Raw genomic sequence first — 21,439 nt, forward strand, 5'->3', positions numbered from 1 at the left:
TAATTACAGGATTTCTCAAACGGTTTGGGGACTTTAGCAGAGTAGAAGTCGCTGCCAACATACACACCTGCAAAGCACTGCTACGCCTGAGGCTTGAAAAGACGCTCTTCATCACTGTCTGTCTGTTTCTCTGTCTGTGTATGTCACTCATCCCTGAACCGCCCCCTGCCTCACACACCTTGTTGAATGTGAGCTTTATGTTGCTGATGCCAGGCAGGTTATGTGTGTGGCTGGTGAGAGACTTGACTTTATTCTGGCTGAAACCTCCCAGTTTGTTTTAGATTAGCCTCCAGGACGGTTGATTAAGCTCAGGAAAGCGAAGCAAATGAGCAAAGAATGCAGAAAATTTTCCAGTAGTAAGTAGACTGTGTGGAATTAGCCTCATGATCAGCAAGGGGGGGGGGGGGGGGGTTGCTGTCATATGTGGAAAAAAGCAAAATGCAGACCTATGTTTAAACTCAACATACTACATATATAGCTGCTTTACATATTTATATACCAGCTACATGTGCCAAAAAGCAGGCGCAATGAAAACTTCATTTTTTCATGTTTCCTGCTCAGTATATAGTGCCCAACTTTCTCACAAGGGCAGTTTTATGTGCAGGGAAAGAGGCATGGAAAAGAAGACCTTTCCTTTTGAGCTCACAGATTTGCAGTAATTACAGAATCACTTCCATATGTGGCTCTCTGGCTGCCTTCTCGCTGCCCCCACCACCCCTCTTTCTCTTTCCCTATTCCCTCTTTCATTTGCATTCTCTCCTATTGCTCATTTTTTCTGCATTAAAAAAATTGGCTTCCCCTTCTGCACTGAGAGCATTTTTTCTTTGTCAAAACCACAGCTTAAACAAAGTTTATGATAATCAGAACATCCTGGCATTTTTGGCAAATAGCAGCGCTCTTTGGTGATTCAATTAGAACATGCTTGCCAAAAACACACAAAAAAAGAGAGATTAAGTGAGTTTGTGAAGGGGAGAGACATGGACGAGAGAGGGAAAATGTCGAAGAATACGGAAATATGAAGAAGGGCAAGCACAAGAATAGGAGCTCAGTGAAGAATTGGAGAGGCAGGAATGGAGCGTGAAGGAGGGAGAGGTGGAACAGAAAATGAGGCAGAGAAAGAGGGAGGGAGGGCTGGAGTAATGCTTTTTGACAGAGGTGGGTTCAAGATGGGTTCATGGTGACATCATGGCTGATTTTTGAGGAAAGTATAGACAGGAGAGCCGTTCACCTTTCATTGGACACACATGTCGGGCAATAGGCTGAGTGCTCATGTGCTGGCACATGCACTGGTAGCTGAATCAACAGCCTCTGAAGGCATCCCAAAATATGCACAAGCATACTTTCTCTCACTCTTGCTCACTTGTTTTTGTTTGAGGAGCATATAGTGGCCTGTGCCCTTCAGTCCCTAACAGATACATTTCTCCTTTGCCATGAGTAACTCATTTTCCTGTGCGTACTACTCCTCTGTGTATGTTTTTACTTCAAGGCGGTTGGACTCTAAATGAGTGCACTTTGCCAGGTGGGATGAATGAGCTCCTTCATTTCACAGGATGTGTGTTTAAGTCTATAACCAAGAAAGCGCGAGCAAGTGTATATTTGTATGTGCGTAAATGACTGCGTGTCCCCTGCCTGCCTCAGTGTGGCAGCTAACTTTGCATGACATCAATCTAATATGGGGAAATAGTGATCTCATTACAGGCATCTTGTTACTGATTAAAACCTGCCGCCACAGGCACCAGCTCCCCGCGCCCCTTCTCACCTCGCCACCACCAATCCCATCATCCCTCTCTCCATCTTTTTTTTCTCTATTTCACACCCCTTACTCTCACATTTGCTGTACCTCTCTTTTCCCTCTTTCCTCCCTCCTCTCTTTAACCCCTCTAACCTCACTTCCTCCCCTTCCTTGCTCTCTCCATCATCCCCCCTTTTCCTTCTCTCTCTGCCTTTTTTTTATGCTATTCCTCTGCCAACCAGCCCCGGGCCTCTCCTCCGTAGCCTCTGCGAATGCAAATACATCGGATCCAAAGTGGAAACACACGACCGAGTATGATGATTCTATGAATATTTCATATCTTCATAAACACACCCAAAGATGCCGCAGAGCTCGCTGGACGCTCTGACAATGCCTGCGTTTGCCGGCTGACTTCATGTAAGGAACTGCCTCTGTGTTTTCGACTTTTTGTCAGAGCCCACTGTGATAGGATTGATGTCAAGGCAGTGCGTTATGATGTCACTGGCTGGAGTTAATGATACCAGAACAGAGAGGAGGGTGAGAGGCCGTGTTTCCAGCGGTGCCCTGAGAGAGAGATAGCACCCTGATCTATCTTCATTATCCCCCCACTCTGCAGCCTCCCAGACACAATGATCATAAATCTCTGCCTGGAGCACACTTCACTGACACTGAAACACAAACACTAGTAACCTCTGGCCTTCTCGCTGCTACTGCCTGCTCACACACTCATATTCACAAGTGCATGTACGCAAATCCTAAGCACACCCCCTGCTTGAGCTTGCTGTCATAATTTAATAAGGAGCACAGTATGCCCTGCGCATTGACACACACGACTCCCATCATGCACTTGACTGCACATTCTGACACAAATGCTTAATCCCACTCAGCCTGAGCCTGATGGCATCACACTGATGTTAAATTCACACTTAACCATTTCTATCCCTTTAATGAATACCATAATGTCAGTTTTTGCAGCATGTTTACCTACATGTTTCGTTTTACACAATTGCTGATTTAGTAGTGCTATTCAAACATTTGAGGGATTTCTGTTAGTCGTAGTGGCTTCATAAGCAACACATAAATCAAATGTAAACAAGATAAGGATCAGCTGAAGTGCTCTTTGCAGTGTGGCTTAGATCTGAGCTTCCTGAATATAAGGTTTCTGCAAAAAAGGGCAGCAGCGCCTCTCTCTGCTTAGCCATTCATTCACCCTGATTACGTTCAAGCAAATGCACATGGAAAAAATGTAAGAAAGAACATTTGAGTAGGCTTCTGTAGACCATATGTGGCGGTAAAGATCGGAAGTGCACAGCAAAAATAGGACAGAGGCTGCATATAAGGGGTTTTCTGTTTTATTTTATTATGGCTCGACTTTATCCTGGAGGATATTGGGTCAGTGTACTTGGGGATAAGATCTCTGCTTTGTATCCGGCCGGTTACTGTGATTTACAAATAAAATAAAAGACGTTACAGCAAGTCTTACAGGTACCTGAGATGACCACATAAAACTTCTGTCTGCTGCATTTGTTGGTGATTCTTCTTCAGATGTGGTATTTGGGAGAATCTAGGGATGGGAATTGATCAAATTCAATTCTTTATCGGTTCCCTTATTGATTCTTTACTGTGAGTTTTCTTTTTGTAAATAGTAAACTGTAGTTTTTCACCAAGTGGCGACCTCCGGTCCTGAAAAATGAAGCCAATGCGGAAGTGTGAAAAATAGCAATACGGCAAGTGTCCACTCGAGGCTGGTTGCAGGAACACCAGAAGTCCCGTACACAACACATTTTAAAAAGCATTTTATTTACACTAGAAATAAACTGGTTTACAGCCTGGTTCAAAAAATTAAATGTGTCTCATTAGCTAATATCTTCATGTGCTCTCACTGTATGGGGATGAATGTTTTTTTGTACTACAATCATTTCAGTTTCATGTCATTTGATAGATGACTTGACAGGCAGACGCTACCTCCAGAAGGCCAGCTTTTGTGCTAGCTTAGCTAACAGGAAGTCGAGCTCAGTGGGCGGGCTCTTGTCTGCTGTTAGGTTGATCCAAAGTTTGGTTGAGACAGCGATTTTAGTATGGAGGCCTCCACAGATGGTCTCTAAAAGCTGTTTGAGACCGCCTATTGTAATCAAACAGCTGATGTCACACAAGCTTTTTCCAGTTCTTCAGTCTATGGTTTTCACTGTTAACAACTCAAATTTTATTGAATCTCTTCCTCTCTGAAAACTAAACAAGATATAGGCCACCTTCACCGACAGTCAATGACAAGCACACTTCAATTACTGGTTGTAATTAATAATTTAGATGACCAAAAATGTTAAAAATCAAGTGTTTGGAAGGAGAACATGCTAAAGTATACAAAACCCCTTTTTTTATTTTAGAAATGTCTTAGTTAAAACAAACTGATTTTGGGGACTTCAATCTCTGTACTTAAATTGGAATACAATAGTACTGCTCATTTTCTTTAAAAGATAAAACCTTGAAATTAACTAGTCTCTGGATCCTAGATCTCTGGACCTGTAAAAATAAATTGATATCTTGTAGTAAATTGACAGTTCTTGTGCAAAAAGATGCATGCTTTGCATGACATCATGTTTTGCCAGATGTTGCACATCGCTAACCTGACACGTCAGTTGGATTTGTTTCACACATCCATCTGGTAAACCACTCATAGACAGTGTTTGGGAAAGGGCAGAGCCTTCGAACAAAAATTCGTAGGGAGATTGGATGAATGTTCTGTCACATCTTTATGAACCAATCAGAGCAACAAAACGTGACATAGTCGCTACCGAGCTGCACCCCTACTGAAGGAGTATCCTCCATAGAGAACAGCATAACGTGAAACATGGCGACTGTAGACATGTCAGTACACAACTTTTGTTGTTTTTGAAAAGAAAACAACTCAATACTGTTCTTTGTTCTTCTTTTAATAAAGAAATGTCAAGTTCTGATAAAAATTATTTAGCAGCATCCATGCTAATCTCTTCCGCCATAATTGCACTGGCCTCTTATTACTAGTTGCTTACATCAAGACTCCGCTGTACCCGAGAGTTCTGCCCCTTGACGCTGATTGGTCCTGTCACTTACTAACTGAGCCCAACTTACTTGCGGGAGCTTTGCAAAATGGATTTGCCAGTTAGAAACACGGAAACAGGCGAATCCATCTGCTTTGCAAGGTATGCACATCTGGCTGTTTGCATCATTTTTGGAGAAATGAAGCCACATTCCCGGCAGCTTTAGCCTGTTTTTGTGACTGACCGGCATGCTCTCTTTGTCCTTCTGCCAATAAAAGAACAGAAGTGCAGAAGTCTTACACTTCCTCGATTTCTCTGTTCTTGTTCGCGTTAACTGCTTCTCGCAAGACAAATTTTTTCAAGGCAGACAGAAGTAAGGCACTGACAAGAGAATTGTTAAGATTAAATGTAAATGATGTTGATGGATATAACCAACTTAAACTGATTCTCAACTGGAACCAGTTTTTGATTCCCATCCCTAGCAGAATGTGAAGTGATGCGTGGCCATCATGCCTGAAAGAAATCTTAAGATAAAGTTTTAGATAAATAGTGCATGACTAACTTGTTTACTTTGAAGAGGCGTTCTGCACTGTTTTTAATAGAAATTAATCAGATAAGATGTTTAAATTCAAGTGTCTGAGAACCATGAATGCATTTACATTGGCTCCTTTGTTTCTTCAGAAAGTGAATATATCCTTCAGAAGTAAAAGTACCCGTTGAGGTGCCCGTTGAGGTGTGCCTCCTCCTCCCAGTTCTGAGGTTTGAGGTGCTCCTCATAACCAAAACAACTTGAGAAACATTGCATTCAGAAAAACAGGGCACACGCCCAGAACCACAAACACATAAACACAGATCTGAAATATATGATCTCATATGGAGAGAGAGAGGGGGGCATGCTTAGGGGCACACCCAAATCTGCTGCCGCTGCTGCACAGCTCTGCCATCTCACTGGGGACTTCCCTTCTCTGCAAATCATGTGCCACTTCTAGTTTCATGAGTGGTTTAGGAGGTACGGAAATTTGCAGTTTTTCTTAACTTCCAGTAATGTTGACTTAAAAATATTCCTTACTGCATCATAGGGTTGTCGCAACACAGGAATTTTAAACTTCACTACAGTGCTGATAGAAATCAGATGATATTAACACCTGTTCCTATTATCGAAACAGTCTTGTGCAACCATCACTGGGTATTTTTTTTTCTTCATGACCAAAAATTGCATGAAAACTCTTACACACTGTCTAAATTGCACAAATACACTGGCATCATTGCAACCTTATCCGTGCAATTTAATAATAATAATAAGAAGAATAATAACTTTATTTGTATAGCACCTTTAAAAACAGAGCTTTGCAAAGTGCTTTGACGATAAGCAGAAACACAACAAAACAGAGCATCATCAGACACAAGCAAGAACATAAAGACAAAACCACATCAACAGGGGAACACGTGAAAGATAAAGCCAGCAATGTAACATCATTATCATCCTAGTAGACCCATTACAGAGTCCAAAAACATGACGAGCTGAAAATACACGATGAATCCTTGATATATAAAATTCCACTGTGGAATTAAAGACAAAGAATAAAAATATAATTAAAAACCCAGAATAACCTAGACGAATCCAGGCAACACAGGAACCCAGCTAAAAGAGACCTAAGGACCAGAACTGTAAGAGCAATAAAATAATAGGGGGGATAAAAATGAACATGAATCAGAGCAGTAAGAAGTAGAATAAAAGCAGTTAAAATGTGTAAAGATAGTGAGTCATAATACAAAAATAAGAAAGCTAGTAGTGGTAAAATACTGTTCATGATAAAATCATAACAACAATATTAATCAGTTATAAGGACAAGGCAGCATAAAGAGGTTAAGAGAATAAAAGAGGAGGAGGGGGTAAAAGCTCTGAAAATAACTGAGAGAAGAGAGGAGATACAGTAGCAATAAGAAACAATAAGAATTTACCCTGCTCTCTCTCACTTGTGGCAAAATTAGCTTAAATATATGACTGAAGATGTGCAGTTTTTTCAAAGCTTTGTCTATTTGATGTCATTGATAAGATAAGGACAGAGATGATGTCATTTAGTGTGCACATGTTATTAAAAAAAAAATCAAAAATATGAGTGAGAAAAATCCTTTCAGTGCCAGTGTGGTTTTTATTTATCCTCCTCATGTATGTTTTTTAGTACTAAGCTTTGACCAAAACTTCCTTATTTAGCTTCACAGGTGCTCTAACGCTAGCCTTCGTGTGTAATGTTAAGTCTTAGCAGTTGAAGTAGCATCTGCTATGTAAGTAATCAGAATTTATTATCACTGCTGGAAAGACTGTCACAGAAACATTACAAGCAATTAAACACAGTGCCAAACAACGACAAGAGCTACACAAAAACTTCACCTTCATGACAGGCCTGTACAACACAGACAGATGAGGCAGAAGTCCAATAGAATTACTCTATAAATTGATCAAATTGAGAATAAATGAGCAGAAGAAACTACTTAGACTTTTCCTAAGAAATAAAGCTATCTGCTTGCCATTTAAAAGGCATCTGTGTTGAATAAAAGCTTTCTATTTTGTGTTGTACATCCTGTTAAACTCTGAATTTATTGATTAAAACCAAATGAACTGAGATCATGACATGGCTCTGCTTTTCAACATGCACAAGCAGTTTGTAGGTAAACCGACCCTTTGGCCAAGAAGACGACGGAGAGAAAAAAGAATTCACCCGAGAGACAAAGAAGGGAGAGAGAATTAAAAACAGAAACTTAAGCTCTCTGGGCCTTTTTCCTCCCCTCCAGGCATTTTGTGGCTTGTGAAAAAATGTGCTGTATATTTGAAGTGTTGGGTCACGTGACAAAGGAAGGCTTTATGAATCAGAGAGTATAATTATTTTTTAGTGAGCAAGAGAGTGAGTGTGCGCCTGTGTTTGGGGAGTGAAAGAGTGATTTTTAAGAGGTAAAGACTGCGAGAGAGGAGGAGGAGGAGGAGAGAGTGGAAGAGGGGGAGTGAGTGAGGGAGGGAGAGAGAGAGAGAGAGAGAGAGGGAGGCTCACTGCTGCTCTGCCTTTGCTGTCAGAGGGACTCTGATGAACAAACACATCTTTTCTGCTTCTCCCCTGGCTAGCTCTGCTCATCAGTCCACTCCGTTAAGATCTTCATCCGTCCATCTGCCTCATTGACACCACAGCCGGTGAGTTATTTTCACTTAGAACATTTAAAATCACAACTTTAGTCATTGTTGGTCTTCTCTTTCTCATCCTCCTTCTGCTAACAGAGAGAGAAAGAGAGAGGCTGCATTTCTTGGGAACGGATCAACACTTTTAATTGAAGACAGAGACTGAGTGTGCAAAACACTTGAGAGGCTTTGAGACAATTAATCATTGTTTTTCCCAAAATCTGAGCACATTTTTATGTGTAAACACTGAGAAGTCCTAACACACGTTTGTTTGCATGCAGTGTTTTAGTTACCTAGTTTGTTTCTACTTTGTAAGCATGAGAGTGACACTGAGTTTATATGAAAACATACTGGAGCAGTGTTTGTGCCTGCATGTGTGCACATATGTGCCTATTAGCGAGTGTTACTCAGTGCCTGTGGAGCTCTTTATTATTAGCATATGTGTGTGTGTTATTGTGCATGTGTTTGATGTGTATTCACTAGAGGAGTCACCAGTCCTTGACCTGCTTTTTTATAACCAACATATGAACACTTGGAAAAGAGCAGCATTGTTTTCCACCTTTTAAACAGCACAGTCTGATTCCTGTGGCGTGAGGTGTGTCTGAGACTTGCTCTGCTCTGAGTTTACATGAAAGTTTATTCATTGTGTTCCCATAGTTAGCAGCGTGTCATTGAAGATTATTTATTGATGCTGGCATTTGTGCAAGGTTAACAGGTTCCACTTGTTACAGCCGTGTGTAACACAGTGCGTTTAGCGCTCTGTGATTTGGATATCAGATGAAGATCAGGCGGCCTGATGTCAGAGTGGAGCTTTGGTTTATTGCTCCAGCGCTGACTGGTCTGTAGGTAAAACCTCCACAGCTGGCCGGCTTGGCTTTGCACCTGCTGTGTTTCCCCCTGGTGGACTTGACATAAGTGTGAGGGACAGTTTGATTGAAGTGAAATGAACACCCAGACGGCTGACTGAAGCCTGCGATATCTGTGTCGGCCCTCTGCTGTCATCTGCTCCATCGGTCTGAGTCTCTGACATCTGGAGTGGAAGAAATAGTTGGGTAGAGTCCTGCACAGCACCACACATGTTTTTTTTAAATTAATTTACTGTCCACTCTGGGCAGGTTTACCTTCATGGTGTTCCGTCACAGCATTATGGTCATTTTTAGTAAAAGTTTGGAATCAATTAGTATTTGTGCGTGCTGGTAGACACTCCAGATGTGTCGTTACTCATGATCCTTGTGCTTGTGATCATGGGTTTGTTAGCTTTGTTGTCCTCACCACTAATGTGCCTTTACTTTGTGGTAAATATTTACTAATCAAGCATCAGACTAATAAAAAAAGGTTTTGGCAGTGCTCACACGAAAACAATAATATCCTGGTAATATGCTGCCTTAATCCATAGAAGTAAATACTTTTAGTTGCCATGTTTTAATCAAATCAGTGTGACTGAAGACAGATTTTAAGTCATGAGTCTTGTGGGTATTTAAAAATCCAAATAAAAACAGAACAAATGGCATTCATATTTGATTATAATCAGTATTTATTGTTGCATTTGTACAATCATTCTTGCAGTAAAACTTTTGAAGTGTTCATAAAGCCCTGAAAAGTTTATTTTTATTGAGTTAAAGGAGCACAACAAAATGGAGACACCTTGTTTGTTTTATGTGATTATACCTTTCAGGTGTAGACAAATCCTCAGTTTTAAGGAGAACACTGAGTCAACCCATAAAAGCTTATGTATTGCAAAATCTGCCACCAGTCTTTCTTTGTGACACGACTGAGCAGTAAATCTGGGAGTTGTTGATACCTGTCTTTTCTGGAATTTCTATAGCAATTAAGGCCAAGTGGTAGGGAGGAGTTAGACAGGTGGTTTTAGGGGGAATCGAGGGGCTCTCCGCTACCACACTATAATTAACAAGGAAACTATCTGCAAACTATTTCCTATGTCTATTTTTGCAGGTGTGCTGCTCTGATTGTGAGGATTTACATTTGCAGGCAGCGTCCAAGCCCTCATTAAAAAGATCTGGCAGTGGCACAAAGTTAAATTTGTGTGTTAAACTGTGTTTTGTGTTTGAGTGTGTTTGGGCCTGCTTGTGTCTGAGGGCTGCTTTGACTCCTGAGGCTAAAAAACAGTGTTGGTGAAACCATCCATTATGCTTCTCTTCATACAGAGCTGGGATTGTTTTCTGCCTGAGCCGAGGGAAACACCTTTATTGCTCCTTGTCCTGTTATAAACAAAGATGTACTTGAAGCATCTTTACTTTAAAAATCGCACAGAGTGACTATCACACTGCTGCCATACCAAGTCCTTTTTTTTCTTGCTTTATTTCCTGTTCCTCTGACTCACTATTTATTTCCCAATTTTTTCGCCACCGTCTGTCTTTGCCCTTTCCTGTCATGGTGTGCTTTCTTGTTTTGGACTAAAGTCTCCATGTTGTGAGTACTCCAAAGAGCTGCACCACATCATGGAAACAGCGATCTGAAAAGATGACTTCATCATGTCACAGAGTGCTTTATGTCTCACTCTGAGTGAGTTCTCACTCTTTCCGTACTTCTTTCTTTCAGCACTGCGAGTCAACACAGCCTGTTTTTGGACCTTTTTTCTAAACAAAGAGGAGAAAGAGAGAACAGAAAACACAGATTTAGGATTCAATGTTTGATGATTTATCATACAAACATGTGTAAAAGATTGCACAATGCCACTCCTTGATGTGAAAAACAATACCTCTTTAAGTGACAAATGATTACACAGAGGCGCTACTTGCATTGTTGCCTTAAGCAAATACGTGTTTGTGCCATGCCAAGAGCTGGCAGATGTCAAACAAGTTTGAGGCAGAGGAATGCAGCTTTGTTTGGAGACACTGCAGCGTCTGTCACTAGGTGTCTCTCTCAGAGCCATTAGAGCCACTTGTTGAAAGACTGGGAGCTGTCAGCTTTGCATCAGATAATAGTCTTGAGGATATTGTTGTCACAGCCAAAATACTGCTGACGCCAGCACCCAGATCAGATAACACTCTGATCCTGATTTAATGTGAACCTTTTTATTTGTCTGTCACAGTTGTGAGCTGTTGAATGCTCTGTGTTGGCATATAAAGTGGTCATGATGACAATAAATATTCATACTGCTCCAAGCTGTTTGAAAAGCCAGTCCGTCAACTTAGTGAGGACACACACAGTCTGTTAAATCATTGTGTAACTGCTGTGATAGTATGATTTCACCCATGACCCAAAACCTAAACTGTCTGCTTCGAACTGTTTCCTTTACAAACTTGCTGAACATAAATTACTGTATGATGCTGACAATTGGAGGGCAGTGCCTGGAAGACATGAACAACTTTCTTTAAAAAACAAGGACAGGAGTGGGCAAGTCAGAAGTGGAAAAAGTTAGTGAAGTGAGCTTTCCTCAACAGGATACATGGTACAGTTCATTTTCTGGAGGCTGTGCATAAATTTATGCTCAGTCCTTCCAGTAAAGGTTTTGACTTTCTTCTCTGCCTTGACTGATTGGCGCATATTTTTATTTAACCTTGCAAGGAATTTCTAAAAATGGTTTATTGTGGCCTTCAAGGAACTAGAAAAGAAAATGAAAGAAGAAAAGTCACTCAATCTCAGGAGTGAAACAAGCAGAAGTGATTTCCACATAACTCAAAGAGAAAATAAAGTTGCGAAATTCTGACTTTCAAAGTAGACAAACATTTTTATAATTCTAACTTTCAAATCACAAATATATGTCACTTTCTGTTTCCCAGCACCTCCTGTATGAATGCTGCTCATATACCCTGAATAATCACCTGTGGTTTCTTGTGCTGACTAAAAAAACACCCTCTGCCTCTCTTGGTTGCGCGGTGCAGAGCTTCCTGAGATGCCGTGATTTATTTGTTATGTTTGAGCGCAGTTCTTGTTGCCTGAGGGGCCTGAGTCGGTCACAACGGTTAAGGCACAATTGTTGTGTTGCTCACAGAGGATTTGATACCCTTTGTTTGACAGACATTCAATCTGTGGGAACAGCTCTCTCTCCCTCTTTGTCTTTCTTTTTTAAACTCTTGCTTGATGCTCCGTCTTTGTGTCGAAATCCAAACTCCTCAACAAACAAGACAATCCCATTCTCTGTAAGCGTGCCTTGTCTTGTAGCACTGACTCCAAATTGTTGCTTTGATTGATTTCATTTCATTTGCAGCACGCCGTGTTGTGGTGATAAAATCAATGGATTATCTAAAGTGTAACCAATAAGTCTGCTTTAACACGCTGAGCTACTGTGGGGTCTAACACTCGCACTATTTACAGAAACAACCAAAGTAAATTTAAACTGCTACAGTGCACCTCTAAGGGAATGATGGAAAGTCCCAGCAGCAGCCATGAACCCACCCATGGCCAGCCCCGGTGCTCTTCGCCTGCCCGGCCTGGCTGCTGCCTCCTGTGTGCCCCCCAGGCTCAGGGGAAGCGGGGAGGCCCTCCATGCCCATTTGGCCCTTGCTAACAGGGGATGAGGTCACTCACAAATTCCCCTTATCCCCTTATAGCCCCAGACGGGCTGGCGAAGTGAGCCTACCACAGGACCTGACATAAAACATAAATGGCTCTGTAAAAAGCTGCCGGGCTGATGTGACTCATTAAAAAACACTGGCGCCAACTCTTTTATTAATTCATTATTGTGTTTGGGGAGAGTAAAGTAACTGGGCTCTCTTTTAAAAAGCTGTGTCTCTGCCTTTTCTCTTTAGTTCTTAACTTTTTTCTTTCAAAGTTTCATGTGCGAGCTAGCAGTGGCACTGTGGTTTATTTTTCTTTAGAAAGGATTCTACGCTTCGGTTTCATGGATGAAACTCATTTAGAGCTTAATTTTTGGATGAATATACCTTTGTTTCCTCCTGTGGGAATACAAAAGTCACATGTCTACGGTCCTACTTTTTTTCCCTCACACATCTTCATTTCTCTCTGTTCTCCCAGCACTCGCAGACAGATTGCGCTCCTTTATGGGGCCTGTTCTGAGTTCATGAGGCAGATACCCAAACAGGCGAAATGCTTGCCAAGTACAGACTCATAACACACATGCATTTATACACACACACGCTCACACAGACATAGTGTGCGCCTGTGTGTTGTTGGCAGTTTTGTTTTTCCAGTCCCTACCTCTTCTCCCATTAGGCCCACTGTGAAATCTTTAGTGATGTTTTTGTGCGTTAGCCACACAGTGGAACCGCTGCACAGGGTCATGGTACAAGTTGTATAAGCAGTAGAGGGATGGAGACGGGGTGCGGGTGGGGGTAGAGATGGGGGAGCTTGGGGGGTTGGAGATTGGGTATAAGGACATGATTATAGAGAGGAGATGTGGGCGGGTCAGAAAAGAAAATCAAAGATAGTTTGGATGAGGGATAGACTGAAAAAAGGGAATGAAAGAAAGCAAGGAGTAGAGAAAAGAAAAAGAAAGATGGCAGTGTAGCTGTGTTGGCAGGATGGGGGTGGGTGCCTATCGGCGGCTGCTCCTTCCTGAAACGTGGCCACCCGAGCCTGCCTGGGCCCTGGAAGCACATGTGGAACAGTTTATTGTAATGGAACTCTAAATTAGTGGTGGTTTGAAGCTGCCTGCAGCAGTAGGGTGTAATTAACTGGCTCTGTTGAAAGAGAAAGAGCCAGAAAGAGAGGCAGGGAGGGAGCCAGAGCTCTGGAAAAGGCAAGGGGTGAGAGGTGTGTGTGTCTGCCCATGTGTGCTCTCACACATGTGTAGAGTTTTTTTTTCTTCAGTGCTTGATTGCATGTGTTTCAGACTGTGTGCTTATGTGTGCTTCTTGGCTCATTTTCCTGGGCACAGGACCATGTCTTAGTGCCCCCCAGTGCCCAGACCCTGTCACTGTTCCTCTGTGGCGCAGTTTAGCAGTTCACCAGTTCAGCCTTAGATCTTTTTTTTTCCCTTCATTTCTTTGTTTATACGAATTCATTACCAGGATTTTTTTCCTCTCTTTTCTCCCAGATTCACAAGCCACAGCAGTTCCAAATTCCTTGGCTCTGCTCTTTTTCAAAGCCACATTTAAAAAACAAGATGATCACACCACCCACTCATGAAATCACGCTAGGGAAGCAAAAGAAAAAAACATTTAAAAAAGGAGGCTTTAGCAGGTTTTTTTCTTCCCTTCTTGCATTAACATTGGGGCATAAGTGCAGCCTTGTCCACACTTGAGCCCGACTTGTCTGTGCCTACTGTGCAGAGTCAAAGTGACGAGCAGGCTGCAGGAGGTTCGAGCCAAAATGACTCTGTGGGATGGGAGCCTGACCTCAAGAAGATAGTTGGAAGTGACAGCAGCAGTTAGCAATCAGAGGATCTCATTTTCCTTACCATAGACCCCCACCCCCCCACCCCCCACCCCCTTCGTCTCCCTTCTTCATGCCTCGGACCCCGTGTCTGGGCCTCTGGTCCTGGGGGAAGGCAGCAGAGAGGCAGGCTGCTGTGCTAGGCTGGCAGCGGGAACAGAGGAGCTCTTTATAGTAGAGTTCTGGTGATTTAAATCATATGGCATAGCCTGGAATCACTGTAGAAGTCTGGAAGCTCTTCAAAACTGCAGGAACAAGAGCTCTCTCTCTTTTTCTCTCTCTCTCTCTTTCCCCTCCCTCCCTCACTCGTCCCTGCTATAACTTTTTCCAAACTTCTTTCTTATTTTCTTTTCCCCTCGCCCAGTCCCAGTTTTTTGCCTCTTTTTTTTCTCTCTCTTACAGCTAACTCATACTTTTTCTCTCACGTCCATATCTGTTTTGATTCTCGCCATCCTTCCTTGTACTTCCTCTGTCCTTCCTGTAATGTCATACCTGTTGGTATGAAGTGTGCACATCCTTCTTACATTAGATCTGTGGATAAACTATTCTCCATCCCTGTGTGCAGATGGTTCAGGGTTTCAGAGTTGACGTGAGGTGAAATGTGTTTCGGGGAATCTCAGCACAAACCGCTGACTGTATCATCATGTTCATGCATATCAGAAACACTCATGCTCGTGTTGTATGTGGTTAATGTATTAGTGAGAAATAACAGATTTCTCTGCCTTGTCTTTCTCAGAAAAACTGGATTGGATGACTCTTCTTCAGTGGAGTGGGACATTTTCACGGTAAACCAGTGGCCACATCATCCTTCCCTCACATCCCAAGAGTAGTTAAAGGATTTCAACTTTTCCTGAAAATCCAAAGAGCTGTTACTCTCACCCAGCGGCCGGCAGCGGACCCCGGGTGTGCTCCCTCACCATGGCTACCAACAGGGAACAGCAGGTGGGACACATGACGGGCTTCCCACCTGCTGTCTACCCTTTCGCCTTCAACGCTATGAGGAGCCATTCTCCCTTTGACCTGCTGGCCAACAGCAGCCTGTTTGGGCGATTCGGTGCCGACCTGCCTAAAGAGATGGCCGCTCTCTGTAAGTCATTTTCATTACTGTTTGTGTTTGACTTCCCCTCCTTTTTCGTGTTTCCAGTTCAGCTCTAACTACACATACATCTCCTGACTTTCATTTTAGTTGACACACATTAAACAATTTGGATGTACGCTGGAAAAAAGGAAAATACAATGATTTAAATTGCACTTCATTATGTGTAATTTTGTGGAAATGGAAAACTTCTGGGTCTGTTTGTGATATAGGATGAGTGGTTTGAAAAAAATCCCCCAAAGAGCTTGTGAGGGGAAAAAGTCCACTTTCATCAGTACAATGATTACTCTGCTCCTGTGGTTTCCTTATAGATCCTTGAAGATGGTGTGGTTGAGACCACAATCTCTGGCTCTGGCTTCAGTGCTGTGTGTGTGTTTGTGTGTATTTGTGTGTATCTGGATCTCTCATGAAGCTTCAGTGAGGCCGGCAAGCCACAAGTCTGCAATTAGAGACAAAACAACATTCTTTCAAAGTGAGGTGATGACTGCATCAACAAATACTTTGATTTGTGCAGTTTCAGCTCAAGACTTGTGTTACTTTTTATTGTGAATGGTCATACTTAAAGCTTCATTTTTGTGCTTAAAGAGAGGTTAATTGAAAGCAAGAATCACACAAGCAGGCCGCATCAGCTAAAGGGCTGGTTTGAGGTGTGTAGTTGCTGTTATGACCACAAGGGGCACTGTTGTATGGCCTTGCATGAGGAAAAAGTGATGTATGGAGCACAGAGCACAAAGAGGAGATTGTTGGCCATCAGAGTGTTTTTCTGTCATGGAAAACCAGCAAGATTACACACACTCACTGCCGACATACATTACGCATTGTTCCAAACACCTGCTAGTTTGAAAACAGTTTTTTAATCAGTGTCAGGATTCTAGGTCAGGGAGGAGTATCTTTGTATGCTGTGTAATTAACCAGTGAGGATGAGAGAAGAAAGGGTTGAGGTTACATTATGAGGTAAAGGTAAGCAGGAGTTATGTGGAATCTTGTGTGTGTGCTGTGCTAAAGAGGTGGCAGGTGCTGGTGGGCTGTAGTAGTAGGTGGTAGAGGGGCTATAATGGGTGTGGGTGGCAACAGCTGAGTGCAATGCCTGAGAAAAAGTCCCCCCCCCCTCTCTACCCAACCACAGCATGCCTGAGCACCTCTCCAGCCTTTCAGACGTCAATCACTACCTCACCCCCAACCCCCCACCCCCCTGCTGCTGCCCACCTAATCCTCAAGGTATTTTCATAGAGCAGAGTGAGCAAGAAACAGAGAGAGAGAGAGAGAGAGAGAGAGAGAGCACCTGGGGGTAATGTCTTAGTGTGGTGGAATCCAAGAACACACCCTGCTAGGAAAACACAGAGATACACACATGCAAACACACCACCACAGACACTCTTCCCACTCTCTTTTCTCTCTCTATCTTTCTCTGTTTCTCATACACAGAGCTGCTTTTATCTAAAAACTAGAAACATACCCCTGACGCAGAGTGAAATCCTGCAGCACTGACAGATGGATTCTTTTTGGGTTTTGTGCTGGCATGAGTTAAAACAAAAAAACAAGTATCAAAGCACAAACAGAGCACAGGCAACCACAAGCACCGGGGCTTAATACATGACTGCTTGCAGTGACACATCCAGGCTGGCAGGAGTATCGTTCACAAGGGTTAAGGAGCACAGTTATTCAGTTTAAGCTCTGTGTCAGGGCTTAAATGAGGCCAGGGTCAAAGATTAAGTCTGGATCACAGAGACAATTAGCTCTGACTCAGCTTTATGTGAGGAGATTGACATTTTTTAGTTCTGCCTCTCCTATCAGCAGACTTCCTCTTTAAAAATCAATTGGCATTGTAGTCTGTTATTGTCTGCTGCCTGTTTATAAGTTGACCATTTTTTCCAACAATTTCAGTCTTACTTAATCATGTTACCTTAAAGCAAACAAAACCAGTGACTACAAGAATAAACATTTCTGTATCTAGTTGTTTTTTGTGTCTCGCATTGCTGCTGCTGAGTAGGTGTGAGATGAAGAAATAAGGCACTCACTGCTGATACAGCCTTTTTTGCATTTTTCTCAACAGAGAACTATAATAAGTCTGAGATGTCCAAACTTTTTCACTGAGGGCTTTACACTAAAAAAAAAAAAGGCTGACTTGGCCACTTTTCTATGCCTCACATTTAGTGTATTAATGTTAATAAAACCAATCCAGTGTATTTAACAACAGCATATGCTTAAAGAAAAACACAGCCTTTTAAATAATTCAAATTTTTCGATACATTCATACTCTGGGCGGTAATAGCAATGGGCGGTCATATGTGTGAGTGCTGATGTCCTCTTGCTAAAGCATTGCTGTGAAATAGAGAGAAAAGATGGAATTTCCTGATTATTTTACAGCAGTAATGCTCTAAATAAGTAAGAAACACCAAAACACCTCATAGGGATACAAGAAGCTCAAAGGTACAGTGTGTAAAATTGAGAATTAGCTACATCTTACAGTCAGAGTCCAAATGGTATTGCTCACTTCTTGTGGTAACCGTGGCAATCAGTGGTATTAAGAAACCCTCCCATGTATGAATAAAGGATTATTCTAAGTTGATGTTACATTATATTAAAAAAAAAATAAGAATTTTGGGGAGCAGGTGACCTAGTGGTTTAAGGCGCTCCCCATGTATGCAGGCGGCCCGGGTTCAAATCCGGCCTGAGGCCCTTTACCCCATCTCTCTCCCCTACTCTTGACCCTGTTTCTTACTCTATCCACTGTCCTCCTCTATCAAATAAAGGCACAAAAATGCCCAACGATAAATCTTTGAGAATAAATAAATAAGAATTTTATATATTGAGGAGAGTAAAAAGTAATTTATACTGGCCTACTCATAAATATGGTTTCATTTTTTACCAAGTTTGTTCTCCTAAATGCTAATAAGCTAAATATTACACACTGCACCTTTAAGGATTTTAAGGATGTATCTCCTTCTGCCCACTGTGTGCCTCTTCGCTCTTCCCTCTGTCACAGCTTTTACTAAGGCTTAACCATTTGGGAATATAATCTTAAAGCAGCACCACCACCACCACCACCACCACACACACACACACACACATTTTGATTGCAGTTTAAGATGCACTATTTTTTTAAGTTCCTCACCTTATGTATTTTTTAATAAACACAAGCAATAAATCATTCTGTATTATAACCAACACAACTATGGCTGAACAATTTAGAAAAAAAAACATCTAACTGTGATTAATTTGACTCACTGCAAAATACTGGAGTTGCTGTATTAAAGGGAATAATCATTTGATGTCATTTTCATTTAAACAAAATAAGGAAAGTAGTACCTTTTGTAAACTATTCTATAAAATGGACACTTGAATGATTGCATGATGTAGAGAGTAACATCTCTGCTGCAAAAAAAGTTTTAAACTGGTATTTTACCACACATTTAAGGCTAAAGAAATAATGCATCTTCTACCATTTGAAAATTTCAGCTGGCCATATTGCGATTTGAGCTCAATTTTGATTTATTGTCAAGCCTTAGCTTCTCCCGTTGCTATCTGTTTAATTCACAGGTCAGCAAAAACTTGTTATGAAGTCCTTTAGTATTAACATTAGTTTGTGTTACAGACAGATAGCAGAGGAGAGAGACAGGGAAGTCTTCTGGTCCATGGAAACTCAAAAATACTGAGAGTAGAATCACTGATTAAGTTTTTCTGGTTCATTGATGATAGCTCAAAGGAAATGTTGATTTTAGGTTGGCCCTATGCATTACTTTTTGGGAAAATCTTATTAATTTTGCAGTGTTTTGTGAGCTTTTCTTATGTTCAGGTTGGACATTTTAAAAAAGCAGTTTTGGGTGTCCTGGAGATTTTTGTTTCTGTGATATTAAAACAGATATCCATATAATTTGATTTTAACTACATACCTTATTGATTTTCAAAATTCTGGTTTCATGAAAACTCTACAGCCCACATCACAGCTTTCTGTTAACAGCTGACAAGGCAATAGCCAGTCATTGTAAAAGATATAAGGATGGCAAATCAGGATAAGCCTCAGTCAGGATGAGAACGACACTATGCAGCAGAGAGCGAGGAGAAACTGACAGCTAATCTCCAAGACAGAAAAACAAGCAAATTGCATAAAGCTGTCACACTTTATAGGAGTGTTGGTGAGGGATGACTGGATATGCTTTGTAAATCAGGCCTTTGTGTTGAAACTAAGAAGTACAATATAGACAAGACAAGCTTTATGTTCTTATGTGGGACATATTTCATTTTATTTTTAGAATTTGCTGTTGGACAATTAATTAATGCAATTAACGCAATGAGTGACACATTTGACTGGTCTAGAAAGCAGAATAATAAGTGTCAAAAAGCTCTACTTGCACATGCTCAGGAAAAGTATTGCTTTATCATTAGGGGAGCCATAATCAACAATTGAAAGCTGAAAGTTTCTCATAGGAAGGAGATGTATATCTAGGGCCAGGAAAGAAGTTAAAACTGACCAATTATTGTTGGACTAACCCCCCAAATATTTGATTGTGAATTATTTAAGGAAATCATTCTTAATAATTTCGTTGCAGGCAAGAAGGAACTTAAACAAATGTCTTTGCATGTCTTGAATGCTTAATCTGAGCATTTCAGTTTTTCTCTTAATACTTAGATCAGTGAATTGATTCTCCCTGTCAATATTGGACACAACTTCTTGGAATAAAAGTTTATTAAAAAAAGTCCACTTGAGTAGTAGGCAAGGTTTCGGCAGTGGGTGGAAAACTATCAGCTGTTAGTTTGCGCCTTTAAAAACCTCCTTTTGTTGTGTCTGTTGACGAGGAATGTTACAAGGCATTTTACTGACAGCAGTCTCAGTGCCTGCTCTTAAACGTTAGCAGAGAAGACAAAAGTCTTTGGTTTGGACATTCCCCAGACCGTGTTTTTTTCCTCTTCAACTTCTTCTGCAGGAGATGGACTAACAGCCCTGCTCATTGTTGTCCAGACCGTCTGTAGGTCAGACTGAGAAAATACCTTCCACATAAAGGGAGCAGCTCTTCAGATCTTTGTGTGTATATCCGTGCAGTAATTGGCACTGCATTCTTGCCCAGGTTCAGAGCACCATGGGTAATTGTTGTTAAAAAGGTAGCCTGGGTGACACCTTCTTTTGTTGGGTGTGCCGACAGGTCGGAGCACCACCCATAGCAGCACTCTGTTTTTGCACCAGAGTCTTTTGAAATACCTGTTCTGCACAGAGGTGGGATGAGACAGGAGAGGGGAGGGATGGGATAGGTGGACTGTGTTCGCACATGCACAGATAGAAGGCTTCTTTTTATTCTTCACTCACTTCAGCAACTGAGTCATGTGTGAGTGAGGTTCACCGACCATGTGGGTGTGCTGCAAGGCTCCCAAGCCTACCACCAAGATCTTTGTGAAGGAGTTAGTTCATCCATGAGAGGGTCTGACGGCTGTCTGTGCAGTGAGTGCTAGAGGCTGTTATCAGTTGATCCCTGTCATTATGGGAGCCCTTCAAACAAACAGTTGGAAGCCCATTAAGGCCACTTACTATGTGATAACATCACCACTGAGCCCTGAAACACCTCTCTAAGCTTTCACCAATCAGGGCCGGAGCCCTGGCCCAGAAGCCAGCCACAGGGATGTTTTGAAAAGCTAGTAGGTCATTTCCTTCAGACCACATGGCAAGGACCAAAATCTAAAGTCCTATAGCTGGTCTCAGACTTGATTCAGACCATAATTTTCAGCTTTGTTCTGACTGATGTATCCGGCAGACTCAGCTGTCAGTGTTTAAGCAGCATCACAGAGGGATCAAATAAAGCATCGTAGCAATAGAAAAGAATGAAAAGTGTGTTGAAACTTGCGATAAATCCGCATGAGTCTGCTCAGGTGTGCCTCTGGTGGTGATAGGGCGAATATCTGTTTATGTAAACTGTTTGGTTTCAGTATATATGCCACCAAACACATACCCACACATGCACACACAAAGAAATACTGGCTGCTGGGCATATGTGAACACAATTGTGTGTGTACGTTTAAACATGCATGTATGCGCTCTCATATACATGCACACATACGCACATCAGGCAGAGTGAGAAGGACTGAAACGTTCCAGCTGAGAAAAAAAAAATCCTCATGCAAAGTGACATAATTAAAAA

At 41.8% G+C, this 21,439-nt stretch overlaps 1 protein-coding gene across 2 annotated transcripts in view; it reads left to right on the forward strand.

Annotated features, from left to right (window-relative positions):
- rarga (retinoic acid receptor gamma a) overlaps nucleotides 1-21,439 on the forward strand; it is a 59,293-nt gene that overhangs the window by 6,022 nt on the left and 31,832 nt on the right. Inside the window, exons 4-5 of one of the 2 annotated variants that reach the window (XM_041798599.1) lie at nucleotides 7,868-7,933; nucleotides 14,952-15,302. In XM_041798599.1, coding sequence (XP_041654533.1) covers nucleotides 15,134-15,302 — 169 coding nt within the window. In that variant the 5' untranslated portion in view covers nucleotides 7,868-7,933; nucleotides 14,952-15,133. The remainder of the gene's footprint in view (nucleotides 1-7,867; nucleotides 7,934-14,951; nucleotides 15,303-21,439) is intronic. The other variant, XM_041798600.1, reaches the window with a different exon arrangement.

Source organism: Cheilinus undulatus, linkage group 11 (genome assembly GCF_018320785.1).
Source record: "Cheilinus undulatus linkage group 11, ASM1832078v1, whole genome shotgun sequence".
Classification (NCBI taxonomy): Eukaryota; Metazoa; Chordata; class Actinopteri; order Labriformes; family Labridae; genus Cheilinus; species Cheilinus undulatus.